Here is an 18,013-nt window from a genome sequence, read left to right on the forward strand (position 1 = left end):
TACTGGAAATAAATTCTTTAGTATACATAGATGTGGCTGATGTAATTAAAAGAAAAAATAAGTTTTTCTTTTCATCTTTGCTCAAGGGGGAAGAAATCTTAATTCTAATTACTTAGTAATCTCTTGTGTATAGCTATCTTCTCTACTAAGAACTCACAGCAAACCCCATGTTTTTATTATGTTGGTGAAGGTTAAAATATTCTTCACTAGATCACTTACTTGATTCCTAAATTTTCAGATATAGACCCTATACAATTGTGGAAAGTATTCCTGTTTCTTGCTGGGTTTGTTTTTTTTTTTCCTTAGAGTAGTTTATATTTCTCTTGTGGCTGTACTGATGAAATAAAATTTTTTTAATCTTAGATTTTATAAGTTGCTATTCACTGATCTGCAGTTGGTCCTTTTTTCAGCTTGAACACACTCAGCTGTGACCCTGGTCACAGTAGGGGGTTCTGCGGAGCAGGCGGCTCGTCATCCCGACCCAGTGCAGGGAGTCATAAGCACTGTGGCCCACCAGTCCACCCGCACAGCACTCATAGCAATAGAAACTCAGCTGACGTGGAAAACGTCAGAGCCAAAAACAGCTCAAGTACCTCTAGTAGGACTTCTGCACAATCTGCTAGCAAAGCAAGCCCCCTCATCTTAGATTCAAATGCAGCGGCCCAAGGTCATGCAGCAGGCAGAAAGTCCAAAGGGGCCAAACAGAGCCAGCACAGCAGTCAGCACCATGTCCACAGCCCGCTGGAGCAGCACTCCCCACCTCCACCACCACCACCAGTGCCTCAGCACCAGGAACCACAGCTGGAAAGGCTGTCACCCGCCCCCCTCTCACACCCTTCCCACCCAGAACGTGCCAGCAGTACAAGGCACAGCTCAGAGGACTCAGACATCACCAGTCTCATAGAAGCCATGGACAAAGACTTCGACCACCATGATTCCCCACCCCTAGAAGTGTTTACAGAGCAGCCGCCATCACCATTGTCAAAAAGCAAAGGTAATCATCCGTTCTCACTGTCAGAAAAGCATGATGTATGAGGGGAAAGCAGGTGCATAATTAAGGAGCTATTGTGATCGTGGTTGTGATAAACAGCTGATTTAGTAGGTGTTTTTCAGGCTTAAATTTACCTCTAGTTTGCACTTCAGCTTTTCCATATCTGATGCAAACAGAGAGGTACATTTATCATAAGAGATACTTGAATTTCTTAGGTTATTTACCAAATTTAGAAATTTGTTAGACATCTGATTCCATTTTCAGCTTTCTGTGATTATTGTGTTGTGATAGGCTGAGCCTTTTTTTTTTTTTTCATTGTTAGACTCCTTTTTAATATAATGGTAAAATGGAGACCATCCCTTTTAACTCAAAAATATTATTTCCACAGAACATGTACTGAGAGCAGGGGTTGGCAGACCACAGCCAGGGGGCCAAGTCACCACCTGTTTTTATAAATAAAATTTTATTGGGGCATAGCCATGCTCATTCATTTCCATATTGTCTGTGGCTGCTTTCATGCTACAACAATGTTGAGTAGCTGCGAGAGACCATAAGGGACACAAACCTGAAAATATTTACTATCTAGCTCTTTACAGAAAAAGTTTGTTGACCCCTGCTTTGGAGTTCTGTATACTGTATTAGTTACCTATTTCTCAGTAGCAAATTACCCCAAAACTTCATCACTTAAAATGCCCACATTTACTATCTCAGAGTTGCTGTGGGTCAGGCATCAGGGTGCAGCTTAGCTGGGTTCTCTGGCTTACAAAACTGTAGTCAAGATATTTCCTGGGACTGAAGCCATCTTTAGTTCAACTGAAGGTGGATCTGCTTCCTAGCTCACTCAGGTGATTGATAGCAGGATTCAGTTCTTCATGGACTATTGGACTGAGAATCTCAGTTCCCCTGCTGGCTGTGCCACCAGCCTCATGGGTCCTCTCCATAGGGCACTTTAAAGCAATTGGCTTCACCAGAGCAAGGAAGCTTAGAAGGCAAGAGAGAGAAGAAGCTAGTAGGACAGAAGTCACAGTCGCTTACGACCTAATCTTGGAAGTGACATCACATCACTTTTTCAGTGTTCTGCTCATTAGAAATGTGGTCTGGCCTGTACTCCAGGAGAGAGAATTCCACAGAGCATAAACACCAGAAGGGTAGAGTTTAGTGGGATTCATCTTAGACATCACATATACACATATACACAGAGGTAGGCTATTTGGTAACTTCCAAAATCAAAATATAAAAACCAAGAATCGGTCTGTAGCTATATTTCAATGTAATCCCTTTACAGCCTGAACTTTTTGCATCTTCCTCTCTCTCCCAGGCAGCCCTGCTAGTACATTATTATTCCAGGTCTGTTTCAGTATCTCCCTCACTGGTGTATGGGGCGGGGGGGCAGGGGGGGTTGCCTTTTGTTTACACGGGGGACAGAGAACATGGCCATCCTGAGAGACCAGAAGAAACCAATGTAAAAAAAAAAAAAAAAGAAAGAAAAAAACCAATATCCCAGAATCCAGGACTTTCTATTAGAGAATTTCCTAATCCCAGTGATACGAAAACTAGTTATATAGAGTCCTCTTAGAATTACATGCATTTCAATTTACAAAAGAGCAAAATGTCTTGAATATTATTTAACTTTTTCCAGAGAATATAGTTTTTGTTAACTTATTATTAATAGAACTTACTTATTTTAGGGTAATTTTTATAGTAATATTAATGGAACGCTTAAGATTCTTTTTATTAGATCAAGTTATATAATGTGTTTTTCCCATATTGAGGGCATGAATAAAATAAACATATATTATCATTCCTTACCAGAAAGAATTTGGCAGTCAAACTGAATACCTCACTGCCTATGTCTAAAATAATCCACTAACATCAATGTGATAGGTCCATTTTTATTTTCAGGGTCATTCATCTAGAACATAAATTTTAAAATTAAAAAATGTTTTTTTAATTATCACAGTGGTGCTAGAATCGACCTACTAAAACCTATTGAATGAAGGGGTATGGGTACCACCACATCATTAGTGATTCTTGAGCCCATGAGGACATAATGATTCCAGGCATTATATGAGTGGCCATTCTACTTGTTATCCTTCCCACTGCTGCTGTTTAGAAAGAAGGAAGGAAACAAAACAAGTGTTTTTATTGAAGTGTAAGATACATGTGGAAAACTAGCCTCTTAAGTGAACTTTAAAAGGTGGGCATTCATCCTCAGGTTGCAAAATAGTGGTGTGTCATAAAATCATAGGCTTTTAGCTGGGGAGAGCCTTTATAACCTCTCTAAAGCTTACCCCAAGCCTCTGCAAAACATCATCATGTTCACTTCAAATGTGAACCTTCTGTTTTCAGAAGCACCTTGGTCCCCCTGCCTCCCCACAGTATCTCAGACCAAAAGTCTACTTTGTAGTGAGCTTATGTAATTTCTACTATTGGAGACCACTCAGAGTGACTTCTCTCCAAATAAATATGATCTCCTAGGTCTTACCTAGATTGTAGGCCAGCCAGCCATTTCCATAGTCATTCCTCCTGTCACTACTCCCCAGAGAAGATGGCACCCAGAAATGCCCTCTGTTCACACCTGACCTGAGCAGCGCCTCTAATGGGCAGTCATTAGACTCTATAGTTGTGTGGTTTCTTCCCCAACAATACAGAATCTTAAGGGACTGGACAGAGGCCATTGCTGGATTAAGATTTAAAACCTGAAGAAGCTCTGAAGCTAGTGCAGTCACTTGTCAGTATCTGCATTAACTGAAGAAATGGTGGAATCTGCAGCCATGCTCATTTCTGGCTTTGGTAGCATGAGAGACAGCTTTATCTAGGGTAGGGAGATGCACAGTAGCACATAGTACTGAGGCCAGGCTCAGCCACAAGGCAAGCCCAGATTAAATCATGGCTCTGCCCCTTACTGATTGTGTGACTCTATGAAATTTATTCTCTGAGCCCCCATTTGTTATCTTTAAATTGGAGAAGATAGCTACTACCTAACATTGTGGGATGTAGCTCCTGCTGTGATTGTTATTAGGGCAGGAAATGGTGCTCAACTCACCTGCTGAGTTGAAAGGAGCTTTGGAACACCTCAGCACTGATGTCTACCTGGAACATAGTCTTATGGGCGAGAAATGGGACAAGCAGGGGGCTAAAGACAGAATCCTGAGGACAGGACCAGTAAGGAGGCCACCAGACAGTATGACAGAAAGCCGGGAAAAGATGTGGTTGGCATATCCCAGCAATGCCAAAAGAAGCAAAGGTAGAACAGCACAGAGCCTGGCAGCTAGGATATTGCTTGACCTTAGCAGAGTAGTTTCTGTGAAGTGATAGGACTAGAAACCAGGTTACGGTGACATAGAGAGTTGAGTGTTAATAGCAACCACTTAGTGTATGCATTGAGGGCAAGTAAGGGGGCATTTACTCTTTAATCTGTAGTTTCCATGTTCTTTAACTTTTAGCCAAAAAAAAGATGGGAGGGTAAATATATTGTGTGGTAGTATTTTTCATGAAAAAACGGGAAGCATAGTGTTTGGAAATATCTATGAATGAAGGACAAAAAGCTAGTAGAGCTGAGAGCAGTGGCGTTGGTCAACACTTACTAGCGGTCTAGGCCCAACTGTGCATGCCTTGTGCACCATCATGATGGGCACTTCTGTGACTCTGTCTCCAGGTAGGAATCTAGTCCAGAAAGAAAGATTGCAACAGGTATATATGGGAGGCCATGCCCAGGCCTGAGTCTAAGCTCTCAGCTTATAACTACACTGCCCTGCTGCCTCCAAAAAGAAGAAAAGCAAGTGCCCAAAGAGGAGGGTGAGGTGAGACCCAGTTCAGTAGATTATAAAAGAAGGGACACTTGGGACACCTGAGTGGCTCAGCGGTTGAACGTCTGACTTCCACTAGGGCTGTGATCCCAGAGTCCGGGATTGAGTCCCACATTGGGCTCCTTGGGGGGAGCCTGCTTCTCCCCCTGCCTGTGTCTGACTCTCTCTGTGTGTCTGAGGAATAAATAAATAAAATATTTTTTAAAAAGCGGGCACCGGGGAGAGCACTCATTCCACAGCTTTGTGGATGCAGATGAATGGGTAGAGATGAAGAGGCGGTACTGGGAGTCAGAAGAGCTTCTGTTTGAGCTGAAGTCACAGTTGCTGGGACTGAGGGTGGAGTAGGGTAGAAACAGAAAACAGACAGTTTGGAGTATTCTGACTCCAACAAGCTTACATTTCTGTGGACTGGGAGTCTATGGGACATGAAAGCCAAATGTGCAAAGCAGCCCCTCAGGTAACATAGCCCCAGCTGAGGGGCAAGGTCACACTTTGGCCCTTTTTCTCTGTCCTCCACCGCAGCCCAGGGGTGAGGAGTGAAAGCTGGAGAGTTGTGTTACAGCTCTGTCGGGGTTCTGCAGGGCTGGGGTGGCAAAAAAAAAAAAAAAAAAAAAAAAAAAGACCGGAGCTGAGAATGCCATGGGGGCTGTTGGCAGGAGAGAGATGCATCTGCCAGATTGTGTGGAATTTGCAGGATAGAGAAGGACGTCAGGCCAGAAGGAGCCCCACAAACAAGGAGAACATGGACAGTCAAGGGATAGGAGATCCAGCACGTCTAACTACAGGGATGGTAGAAGCAAGGGAATGACAGGAGACTGTGGTCTGAAAGTGAGGCCTTTCAGAGGAAAAGCAGTTCTGGGCAGTAACAGGTTCTTACGTGCAGCCTTGGAAATGGGATGTGGACGTATAGTAGAAGTAAAGCCTGTTAGCAACAGTGAGGCCCCAGAGCTACAGGTCTGTGGTCCCTTACATAACTCTCTGGAAGCCTCATGTGTTTGGGAATTAGAATTCTGGGAAGTTCATGCATCATATGATTCATAAGACTAACGTCAGTTTGCCTTAAGTTGTACCACCAAGAGTTTAGGCCTCAAGTTTTATTTCTTTTTTTTTTTTAATGAGTTTACTTATTTGTTTGACAGAAAGCACAAGTAGGCAGAGTGGCAGCAAGAGGGAGAAGCAGGCTCCCCATTGAGCAGAGAGCCCGATACAGGGCTTAATCCCAGGACCCTCGGGCCATGGCCTGAGTCAAAGATAGACATTTAACCATCTGAGCCACCCAGGCATCCCTTGAGTTTTGTTTCTAAATGAGTTAAGGAGAAAAACTCAGAGAGCTTTTTGGATTTCAGAGGTACTGATGATTAACCTGATCCAGGCAAGGCCCGGAGCCCAGACGATAGGAGATTGAGAATCAGGGGAAGTACATGAGGCTGGTGCCAGGCTCCTCAGGGGAAGACTAGAAGACATGCAGGGTACAGTAGTGAGGCCAGACTGTGTGCAGGAACAATATATATGCAGTTGTCACAGATGTAGAGGGGTCTAGGTGCATAGATCTGATCTGCCTTCCAGGCTATTTGCAAGGAAACAGACAAACTAGATTCAGAGCTAACATTATAAAATCTACCTAACCTCACCTCCCTCCAAAAGCAGGGCATCTGCCAAGTATTGGTGAAGCCTGAGGCTTGGTTGAGAAACTTTCCACTACCTCTTCCACTACTATATATTGTCCCACAGGCAAAGGTAACCAGTCCTTAGAATAAATCTAACTTGATTTGCCCAATACGAGTGGAGAAGTGGACCTGAGGGAGCCCAGAGTAAAGCTAGTATCAGCACAAGGGGAGCAGTTGGCAGTATTTGCTACCCGAAATTGTAGTGCGGGGACCAGCAATAATGACATCACCCAGGGCCTGTAGAAATGGAGAATCATGGTCCCCAGCCCAGACTGCTGAATCAGACTCTGCACTCAACAAGGTGCACAGGTGATTGGGATAACCTCTGTTAACCCACTAGTGAATATAACCAGGGAATGCCCTTGGGAGGTGGGCACCAGTGCGGTCCCGCTGGTGGTTTTTGGGCAGACAAGGAATTGCCCTTAAAAGGAGTGGAGAGAAATGCCTAGACGGGACAGAAACTGTCCTCTCCCAACATTAAGTTGTAGTTAAGCATGCCTTTGATTATCTGTGATACTTGGTTTCTAGAATAAACAAATCCAAAATTAATCCAGTGCAGTAATTTTATAAAAACCCTACATAATTGAATTCGGTGTACTAGAAGTTGTGTTAGTGTAGCCTTTTTTTTTTTTTTTTTCCTATTCCTGGATACCTTATTGGTTCTGCTTACTATCACAAATGGTATGTACAACCTTATAAAGGTACAAGAAAAGCTGGAGCAAAAAGAGCATGGGTGTTCTTACAGATTCATTATTAATTCCTTGCCTGGGTTAGAAGTAAAATTATTCCATTTAATAAGGACTTCTTTTCTAATTTGTATTTAGCTAAACAAATATCTTCACAATATAAGCACAGAACCTAGACAAAATAATATTACTGTAAAACTTTGAAAACAGTATTTGCTTTAGCTTAAAGAACTCCTGAAGAGTTTTTTTCATATGCATTATTTACGTTTTAATTTAACATACTCCTATAAAGTTACTGTTTAGGGAAGTAACTTTGCATGACCAGTACTAACCCAAGTAAATTGTGTATGGGTCTGTATTATTTATTGGCCTCATGTAGACCATTTCAGCAGCCAAAACGTGAGGAGGAAGACAAATTCCTGCTAAAATTAGTGCTTCTCTAGACATTCTAGTCGGGTGTTATAGTTGATACTACATGGCCTGCCTGGGGTTCACTGCTGCCAGGGACTGCACATATTCAGAGAAACCACTTTGCTGGTAATTGAAACTTTCCTAAAGCAATTATTTTGGGTAGAAGTTAATGAAATGACTTCAAGTAGGAGAGCCAAAGTAGCTTGCCCAAACTAGTTAATTACAAATTCATGTATTCAGTCCTTAGGGAAGACAAAAAGTAAATGAGTACGATATAGTCTTTAAATTTATAATTCATACTTTGCCTACTTAAAATAATTGGAGGTGGCTTAAATTATTAAAGCATGTGTAAAGCAGTGAATAAAAGACAAAAAAGAGTTTTTGATGTTTTTATCTTTTGCTGTTAATTATGGTCCTCTCTCCTCAGAAACCTAGAAAACTTAGTTGTTACCATTAAGTGTTAAATTGAGCAGCATAGTTCCAGGCAGCAGGGCCAAAGTAAAACATTGTTATATAGTTCTCATGCAGGAAATGGAAGCCTGAGAATTCATCTGAAAAAAAAAAAACAGACTTTGCTTACATTAAATTCCAGTTTCAATCTGAGGACACTGATTTTTTTTTTTTTAAGATTTTATTTACTCATTCATGATAGAGAGAGAGAGAGGCAGAGACACAGGCAGAGGGAGAAGCAGGGCCCATGGAGGGAGCCCGACGCAGGACTCCATCCCGGGACTCCAGGATCGCACGCCGGACCAAAGGCAGGCGCCAAACTACTGAGCCACCCAGGGATCTGAGGACACTGATTAACAGAATGGGCATTGTGTCTTTATTGGAGAGAGTATGGGAATGTTCTTCACATAGATGCTTTATGTTGGTGTTATAACATTAAATCAATCATAACCCCTCCTCTATATCATGCCTCTTAGATGTACAGTCAGCCTCACCCACGTGCACAACAGTCGTGGTGACTACAGAATATAGTCAGCTCATATTTGGATTATTTGATGAGGCTCAGAACTTCACTGTTGAGTAAAGATGTCAGATCTGTAAGATGCACATGGTACTCTGTCACAAATATTTAGCAGCCTGCCTGTGTTCTTGTATAAACACAGGTCAGCCCTAAAGTACCCTGCAGACAGGGACAAATGGCTTTTGCCAATGAAGAGTTTTGTATCCACTCAATTATTAGAAAAAATAATACTTGGTTAGGCTTTAAAGCAATGAAGAAACTGTTTCATTCTGACCATTTTTATGAGTAAGCATAGTAACCACCAACTGGACATAATTTAGTCAACAGTACAATATCAAAACCCCAGGATATAGGCATGCGTCATCTTACTGTGCCTAACTTTATTGCCATTCACCAGATAACTGCAGTTTCTTACAGCTTGTGGCAATCCTACACTAAGCAAGTATATTGGCGGCATTTTTCCAATAGCATTTGCTCACTTCATGTCTCTGTGTCACATTTTGGCAATCCTCTCAATATTTCAAACTTTTTCATTATTAAACTTATTTGGTGATCTGTTTCAGTGATTATTAACTCCCTGAAAGCTCAGATGATGCTTAACATTTTAGCAGTATTTTTTAAGTACATACATTTGGGGTTTCTTCAGATACAATGCTATTGCACACTTAATAGATGACAATATATTGTAAACATAACTTTCATATGTACTAGGAAACCAGAAAATTAATTTGACTCCCTTTATTGTGGTGGTCTGGAACCAAACCTGCAATATCTCCAGTATGCCTGTACTGATGCTGATCTAGTCAAGATACAGAACATTTATATCTCCGTAATGATCCCTTATGTGTCCTTTCTCACCACACCCACTTCCCTCCCACTCCTATCCCTTCCTTAACCCCTGGCAACCATTAATATCCACTTCTATAATACTATAATATGTCATTTCGAGAATGTTCTATACATGGAATCATGCGGTTTACTATGAAGACCAACTTTGGATTCAAATCTTGATATGTTACTCATAAAAGAGTGAGGTGGGATAAGCTTCCAGACTTGGCGTGTGGAAGCTCAGAGCAGGTCACAGTGTAGGCATATTTCAGTGTTTAGAAAGGCACAAAACCAACTTGTACAGCTTGGCAGACATTGGCTGCACACCTGCTATGTGCTGGGTACCACGTAAGGTGCTGAGGATGGAGAGATGAGTAAGGTTGATCGCTGCCCTTCAGGTGCTTAAACTATATGAGGAATAGGGCAGAGGGGGTAAATGCTGCCCACAGTAGGTCAGGTAGCATCCTCAATCAAGAGTCCACTTGGTGATGGTAGCAGTAGGCAGACAGAGGGTGAGTGGCATCAGGGACCGTTCATCCAGACCGTGGTGTGAAGCCTGAGGACCCTGTCACTCACATTGGGTATATCCCTTGCCCAGTGCTGGAAACATTGTTTTTCTCAGCTGTATCTCCCTTCAGTTTGTAGAGTCTTTATTTAGATGGGTTAATTTTTATATATATTATGCACCAGTTAAGACATGGTTCCCTTAAGACAGGTGATACCTGTGTCCTCCACTGTGTATCGAGGTAATAATTTATCTTAGAGAGGGCAGTTTCCCTCTCACTTCTGATTCCCACTTCCCAGTCCCCTCCTAGCAAAACATTTTAGACTCTCCTTTCCCCAAAGCCCAATCTTTCCACTGGGAACCAATCCCCGAGGAATAGAAGAGATCGTTGGGAACAAGCTTTGCTGAGAAATAAGCTTCTTACCCCACTGTATGAAGTGGCAAGAGGAAGGCAGAGGCCACCCCTGTACGTGCAGTCTTTCAGGGCACATAGGCCTGTCATCAGGCTGATCCAGTCCAAATTATTATTAGTCCTTTGATGAAAGCATGCTCTCTCCCTTCCCACCAACATTTGAAATTGGAAACCGAAGCAGCTGAAGAAACCATCCAGGACAATGAGGTAGCTGCTAGCCTGAGCCATTGGATTGACACTGTAGTGATTGTGTTGATTTATGACTACTGATTCTCAGCCTAGTTATACAGTAGAATCAGTTGAGAAGCTTCTTAAAAATTACCCACACCACGTCCCACACAGAAATGCTTAATTAGAATCTCAGGGTGGAGCCCAAACAAAGCAATATTTGTTAAAAGCTCCTTAGGCTAAAGTGCAGGAGATTAAGAATGATTGTTACAGACTAAGATTCCAGAAGATGTTTTTAGGATATTTAACTCAGTTTTGAGCATAGATTTGAATTGCTTATGTCAGTTTAATTAAAGTGATCCCCCAGGGATAATACAAAGGAGGAAGAGAAGTTCCAAGGGCAGATCTCTTTAGGGACATCAGCAAAGATGAAGCCAGCAAAAAAGTTGCCAAAAGAATCACAGTACCAGAAAAGGATAATAATCTGTGGTCTGGCAGGAGTGGGAAGAGAGATAATCCAGTGTCCAATTGAACTTGCAGAATGAGGAGTACTAGAGGTCATTGATAGGACAGTTAAGGCATTATTGTTAACCTTTTCAAAATCCCATTCATTAAGATGCTAGGGACAGAATTCCAAGTGCAGGATATTAAGAAATTAATAAAAGATGGGGATTTGGAGATAAAAAGCATCTGTCAGAAGTAAGCTTTTTTACCCAAATTTTCAACTATTGGTTTGTTAAGTGTTTTTCTCCTTTGTATATCCGTATCTTCAAAATTTGAGCCAGTTTAAACAATCACTTCTAGCACTTTCCTATTTAATTAAGCAGGTTTGGGGTTATTGTAGATACAGATTATTTATACAAATAATGCCCCTCACCCAGTGAACCATAAGCATGACAGAATTGTATAATTGCAGGTGAGAAATTCCTTGCATGGGGGATTGCTGGATTGCTGTCAGTCACTTGGGAAAGTTTGCAGTACTCTAAGTACTGTTGAACTCAGTCTGAGAAATCCGGGGTCTCATGGGGCCGGGGCCAGAGCCAGACAGGCTCCTTCCCGTTTGGCATGGCAGAAGTGGATCAGGAGCTGTTATAATTAAACCAACTGGCCAGTCTTCCGCTAAGACAAAGGCTTCTCAATTTTTGAGACATAATGTCCTAGTTATGGTTTCAAATTTATTACCTCCTGGAATCGGTGTGAAAGTAAATGACAAAATGACATTCCTAAAAGAGCTTTACCTGTTATTTTTCTAGATCAGGCCCAGCAGAGGTTTTCTGCAAAGGGCCAGACAGTAAATATGTGAAGCTTGGTGCGCCACCAACTGTCTCTGTCATATATTGTTTCTTTTTTTCGATCACTTAAAAATGAAAAAAACCATTCTCACCTCACAAGCCATACAAAACGGGCCACAGGTCAGATCTTGTCTATGGGCCATAGTTTGCCAGCACCTCTTCTAGACTCCAAAGTTTGTGTTTCTGGCAACATTAACCGTGGCCATGAAACATTAGGATTTATATAACTTGTTTAAGCTATCATTATCAAAAGGATGTGATTTTTAAATGACATATATAGAATGGGTTAGACTTTGACTTAGGTAGCATCTGCAGGCTTTAACCTGCCTACCTGCCAGGTGATTCCACAGAATCTGGGGATTTCTCTTCCACTGTAATGCAGCTAGCTCAGTGAGGGCAAGGATTATGTTGTTGGTGCTACAGATGTATTCCCAGGACATGGAGCACTGCCTGGGAAATAGTGGGCACTCAAATATGTCGTGGGTTGGTTTCTCATTTGTCTTAGGAACATCCACATCTTTTTAAAATACTAGGCTCTCTATAGCTCTGTTTCAGTCTGTCCATATAGAATATTCTCTGGTGTGTTCATGTGGTAGGCACTGCTCTGAAGGCTTTATGCAATTCCTCATTTCAACCCTATGAGGTGTTGTGTCTCCTAGCTTACAGATGGGAGGCCAAGACCACACATCTGGTTAGGGAGAGCCAGGATTTGGACTCTGCCACCATGGCTCTGCCACTGGACCTCTTAGCACCCCTCGGATGATGCACATGTGCTGCTCATCCTGTGTCCCTTTCAGGCTTCCATCTCCAAACAGATTTGAAAGGATCTCTGGTTTTCACTTCAGTGATTTTTCAAAGCTACTACATCATCCTCAGGGGTATAAAAAGTATTCTAAGACAGACGTAGATTTGTCAAAACTACTAAGTTTGCCAAAAATCATTGAACTGTACACTCAAAGTGCGTTTATCTTATTGTACATAAATTATGCCTCAATAAAACTGATTTTTACAAATATTGTAATCAAAAAGTCAAACATGATTTGGAAAGCTTTAATTAAAGAAAAAAGGTAGAGAAAGAAACCTTTGTTAATGAGAAAGAATCCAGTCTGTTGGAGAAAAGTTATAAGGGCCATATTCACTGAGCTATTTAAAAATCAAGAAGTTACTTTACTTTGATTCTCATCCCCAGGGAAAGGAAAACCTCTTCAGCGCAAGGTGAAACCACCTAAGAAGCAAGAGGAAAAGGAGAAGAAGGGAAAGGGAAAGCCACAGGAAGATGATCTAAAAGACTCCTTGGCTGATGACGACAGCTCCTCCACCACCACAGAGACCTCCAACCCAGACACAGAGCCTCTCCTCAAGGAGGTATCAACAAATGAGAGAAGAGAGTGTCTCTTGTAGTGCCCAAGACCCTGTCTCATAGACTGGGCTTTTTTGTTGTTGCTCAGTATTTTATTTCAGTTCAATTTGCCAACATATAGTATAACACCCAGTGCTCATCTCATCAAATGCTCTCCTTAGTACCCGTCGCCCAGTCACCGTCTCCCTCCCATCTTTCTCCCCTCCTGCAACCCTTTGTTTGTTTCCCAGAGTTAGGAGTCTCTCATGGTTTGTATTCTCTTCTCATTTTTCCCTGTTCAGTTTTCCTCCTTTCCCTATGGTCCCTTTCACTATTTCTTATATTCCACATATGAGTGAAACCATATGTAGATCAGGCTTTTTAATACAGAATGAACCTTTTATCCTTAACATAGGCACATGTTCTGGGGACTGCTTCTCCATGTGCACAGGTATGCCCAGTCACTGTCTTGCAGGAAGCAGTCACAACCCCCAGGATGGAGATCTTGATTGCTCCCAGGCAAGAACATTGGCAAGCATATTGATCAAGTAAAATAGTTAGAGATTGCAAACACTGCTTGAAAGTTAGGGACTGTCTGGAATAGAAACTTCTCTGGCTCATGAAATTGGTTTCAAATTTTAAGTATCACAAGAGAATGAGAAGGAACTAGACCATTTTAATTATATTAGACTTTTCCTGTGTTTATCACTGCTGGTATGGCAGGCTTCAGTAGCAGCTCACTCCTTCTTCAGTTAGGGCAGTGACTATCCTGGAGAAGAAGGTGGCCCAGGGAAAGACCCAAGGCTCTAGTGGTCACCCGGAACTGGGGACCCAGCTTAGTGCACATCACCACTTATCAAGAAAGCTGCCTCCCGAACATAAAGACTCCTAACTCTGGGAAACGAACTAGGGGTGGTGGAAGGGGAGGAGGGCGGGGGGTGGGGGTGAATGGGTGACGGGCACTGAGGGGGGCACTTGACGGGATGAGCACTGGGTGTTATTCTGTATGTTGGCAAATTGAACACCAATAAAAAATAAATTTATTATTAAAAAAAAAACTGCCTCCCTTCTCAAAGTCCTCAGCAATCAGGGTGGCCACCAGTGTCAAATAATACTGCAAAATGCCTGGTATTTAGTGGCATTAGGTAAATGGAAGGTAAAGTTACTTTTGGGAACAGGTCTGAGACTGTGAGTTATGAGTGCTATGCGGAAAAGTGAGGGCATAATTCTATTTTGACATTTTTATTTTTGGATAACTATATTCCAAATTTAATATGATCTTAATATAGCCTTTAATATTACAGGCCCAAATTTCTTTTTCAGTTATAATCTAGTGACCTAAGGAATCATTTCTTAAAGATATCTAACAGTGTCATCTGCATATGTTAATTTTTTAATGAAATTTTTATGTGACTTATTTTTCTTGTCAACTCCATTTTCCTTTGCATCCTTCACATTTGGTTGGGTGCTCTGTCTGCCCTTGGTACGGTGCATAGTCCTGGAGTTCTGTACTATATTTTTTCTAACAGATTCCTTCGGAGAAGCAGAATACCATCTGCTCGTCTTCGAGTGGAATCCCAATGGGTTCAATGATACAAATAAGCATTTGGAAAGCACTTTCAGGGCAGGCTTTCTTCAGAGTGTTTCCTCACTTGCTTTCCTGCCCTTCCAGCTTTTCTCATAATGCTTCTCTCCAGCTGACCCCTATCTGCCACCATTCTCTGCACATACTGGCATAATTATTTCCTCTATTCATTTCCTCCTGATCCTCCCATCTCCTTCCCCACCATTTGTTTCTTAGAGACACAGTGCCAACTCCGTGTGGCCTCCATGCCCACCATCCTCCCTTCTGATTGGTTTTTATTCCTTCTCCTCTTGCATATAGTTTATCTGTTTTTATTTCTTTTTGACTGATCTGTTTGTCAGTTGTGTTTTCTTCCTAACAGATAACAGACTTAATAGGTCACTTTCCCATAGATACCTTTTCCAACCTTCTACCTATTCATTCAAAAAGGAAGGCGTATGTGGATTATTATACAGCCATTAAAAAAGGATGAGCTCCTGCTGCTTATGACAGCATGGATGGAGTAGGTTATGCTAGATTTAAAAAGTCAAACTGAGAAAGACAACCACCTGTTTTCACATGTGTATAATCTAAAACACAAAACAAATGAGTAAACGAACAAAAAGCAGAATCATACCCACAAATACAGAGAACAAACTGGTGGTGACCAGAGGGAAAGAGATGGGGAGATGGGCAAAAATGGATGAGAGGGAGTGGGAGATACAGGCTTCCAATTGTGGAATGAATGAGTCACAGGGATGAAAGGCACAGCATAGGGAATATAGGCAATGATATCACAGTAGCATTGATTGGTGAGCAGTAGGAGCAACACAGGGTGAGCATAGCATAATGTATAGAGATGTGAATCACTATGTTGTACCTTGAAACTTAAGCAACATTTGTGTCAGCTATACTCAAAATCTTTTTTAATGAAAATAGATACTGAGCACTGGAGTGCTAGACGTTGTGCTTGGGAGACAGCTGAGGACAAAAAGGCATCTACTTGTCCTCAAAGAGTTCATGGTATACAAAGTCCTTGTTGAGTCAAGTGTTCAAGAAATACTTCTTGAATAACTCAGAATAGTCTTAAAAGGTGTGTGGGCAAGAGGGTGTTTTAGCCCTTTTTCTGGTTATTTACTCCTGACAGCTAAGTAGATTGACCTGACATGACTTATTAAAACCCGGGTTGCTTTAATGACCATAAATGAAGCTGGGTAGCTTCTCATTTACCTTGTGCCAGTAACTCCTCCCATACCCACAGCTGTGCCCTCTTGTTGAACATGTCCTTCCCCTGTCTGTCCCCCTGCTTAGTCTCAGGACATCCTTGCACACAGTGCTGCTCCAGCTATGTGTGATGAAGAACCAGGGTGTTTATTTCCAATCTGTCATATAGGTGGTTCTACCACACATGAGAAGTACACACCCATGCCACATGCAGTTCCCCAGTGAGGTCAGTAATACCTGAGTGGATCTTTGCCCTTTTTGGGAGACAGGCTCACTGGTCTCATGCTTGGATGCCACAACAGCAAGGAATTACTATAAACATGCGTAGGTGCGGTTTTGGTACTTACCCAGTCAAGGCCCAGAAACCGCAGTGGGCAGACCAGTGACACAGCATGGCTTTAAGGTGCAGCTCAGGTGTGGCCTTCTCAGTGTAGGCTCCACACTCAGGCCAGGTAAGACTCAGGCCCTCCTCTGCTCCGGTCATAGCCAGTGGACATTTAGTTCCACACCAGGGTACAAGTTCATCTCCAACCATCATATGCATCTCCCACCTGCTAGACTTCATAGTCCTCGAGGAAGGGCCCTGGACCCCCATTGCCTAGCACCAAGGGGGTAACTAGTAAGTTGAGTGAGTGAATGAATAACTAAGCCCCTCTCATTGAGGGTGAATGGTTAGCATTAAACCCACCATAACACATAATCACAGTGTCATTTGTGAATGCCTCATGAACAGGTGTGAACACTTAGTATTGCCTGCACTGTTTTCTTGCTCTGAATTTTACCTGTACTTAGGATTAGGAACATTCTCAGGACTGTATGATTTTATATTGTTTTCCAAGCTGACTTTTCTTATAAAAGAGCAAGGTTTTACCCCCCAGTGCTTAAAAATGAAGGCTATCAATATGCTGCTGCCACTGCCACCACCCACCCCAGGCAGTTACAAGTATAAATAAAATAATATTTGTTATAATTCAGGCTCACCGAAACTTAATAATCAAAGGCTAAAAAATTGACAGACCACAATAAAGATAGAAAGGAGTTTATTGTTTTTACACATAAAACATTTATCTGCTACATCTTTGGTTTTGTGTTTCTGCCTTCATGTAGGACTATGTCACTCATTTTTATTAATCCTTCTCAGCAATTAAGTGTACCTCTTTTACAGGATACAGAAAAGCAAAAGGGAAAACAAGCCATGCCTGAAAAACATGAAAATGAAATGTCTCAAGTGAAGCAAAAAAGCAAAAAACTCTTAAATGTTAAGAAAGAAATCCCAACAGATGTGAAACCCAGGTAAGAAAAATTCATGTATGTGGAGAAATAAGGTATACATAAGACATTACGGTGAAATTGGATCATGTTTTTGTGGGTGGGTTGGTTATTATGGGGTTTCTGCAACAAAAACCACGACTGCACTGTATTACTCTCAGGTTTTTTCTAATGCCAGTGTTGATAGGGGACCACATACTTCTGATGTCAGACATGTAAAAGGCAGAGTTAATGACTTGTTATGAAAATTTAGGTTAGTAATTTGTTCCCAGGCAGAGAGCCATTTCAGTTCTGTACAAAGGTGACCTTGATAGTTTAACTACAGGTAGGAGTATAACTTTTCTCAAAAAGAGCTATGATCTTTTCACTAACCCAGAGCTGCAATCGGATTCTAGAATTTCTAGAAATAATTTATTCTTACCTTAAAAATGTTCAGGGCAGGGGCACCTGGGTGGTTCAGTCAGTCAAGCTGACTCTCGATTTTAGCTCAGATCATGATTTCAGGGTCCTGGGATTGAGTCCCAAAATCAGACTCCTTGCCCAGCAGAAAGTCTGCTGGAGATTCTGTCTCTCCTTCTCCCCTTCCCCCTGTTTTCTATCTCTCTTTCATTTAAAAAAAAAAATGCTCGGGATAGATATCCCCTATCAGATAAGAATTAAGTAGGAAATAACTCCATTCTAGTCACCATGGAACAGGATTCTGGTGGACCCCACAGGGAAGGCTTGCTCCAGAACGTTTCTTCAAGTAAATGAAACGGTTGAATTATTGGGTCATTAACTAAGGCTACATCATACTTTCATTAAACCTTAGATCTCCCAAATAAGCTAATTTTAGTTTTAACAATGTTCATGCCCTTCATAGTTGATCAGCATAGAAG

General features: G+C 41.8%; 1 protein-coding gene across 1 annotated transcript in view; it reads left to right on the forward strand.

Annotated features, from left to right (window-relative positions):
- Nucleotides 1–18,013, forward strand: part of TMEM131 (transmembrane protein 131) — a 228,288-nt gene that overhangs the window by 195,145 nt on the left and 15,130 nt on the right. Inside the window, exons 31-33 of the mRNA XM_077915121.1 lie at nucleotides 411–994; nucleotides 12,929–13,104; nucleotides 17,032–17,159. Of these exons, the coding sequence (XP_077771247.1) occupies nucleotides 411–994; nucleotides 12,929–13,104; nucleotides 17,032–17,159 (888 nt within the window). The remainder of the gene's footprint in view (nucleotides 1–410; nucleotides 995–12,928; nucleotides 13,105–17,031; nucleotides 17,160–18,013) is intronic.

This window comes from Canis aureus, chromosome 11 (genome assembly GCF_053574225.1).
Source record: "Canis aureus isolate CA01 chromosome 11, VMU_Caureus_v.1.0, whole genome shotgun sequence".
Lineage (NCBI taxonomy): Eukaryota > Metazoa > Chordata > Mammalia > Carnivora > Canidae > Canis > Canis aureus.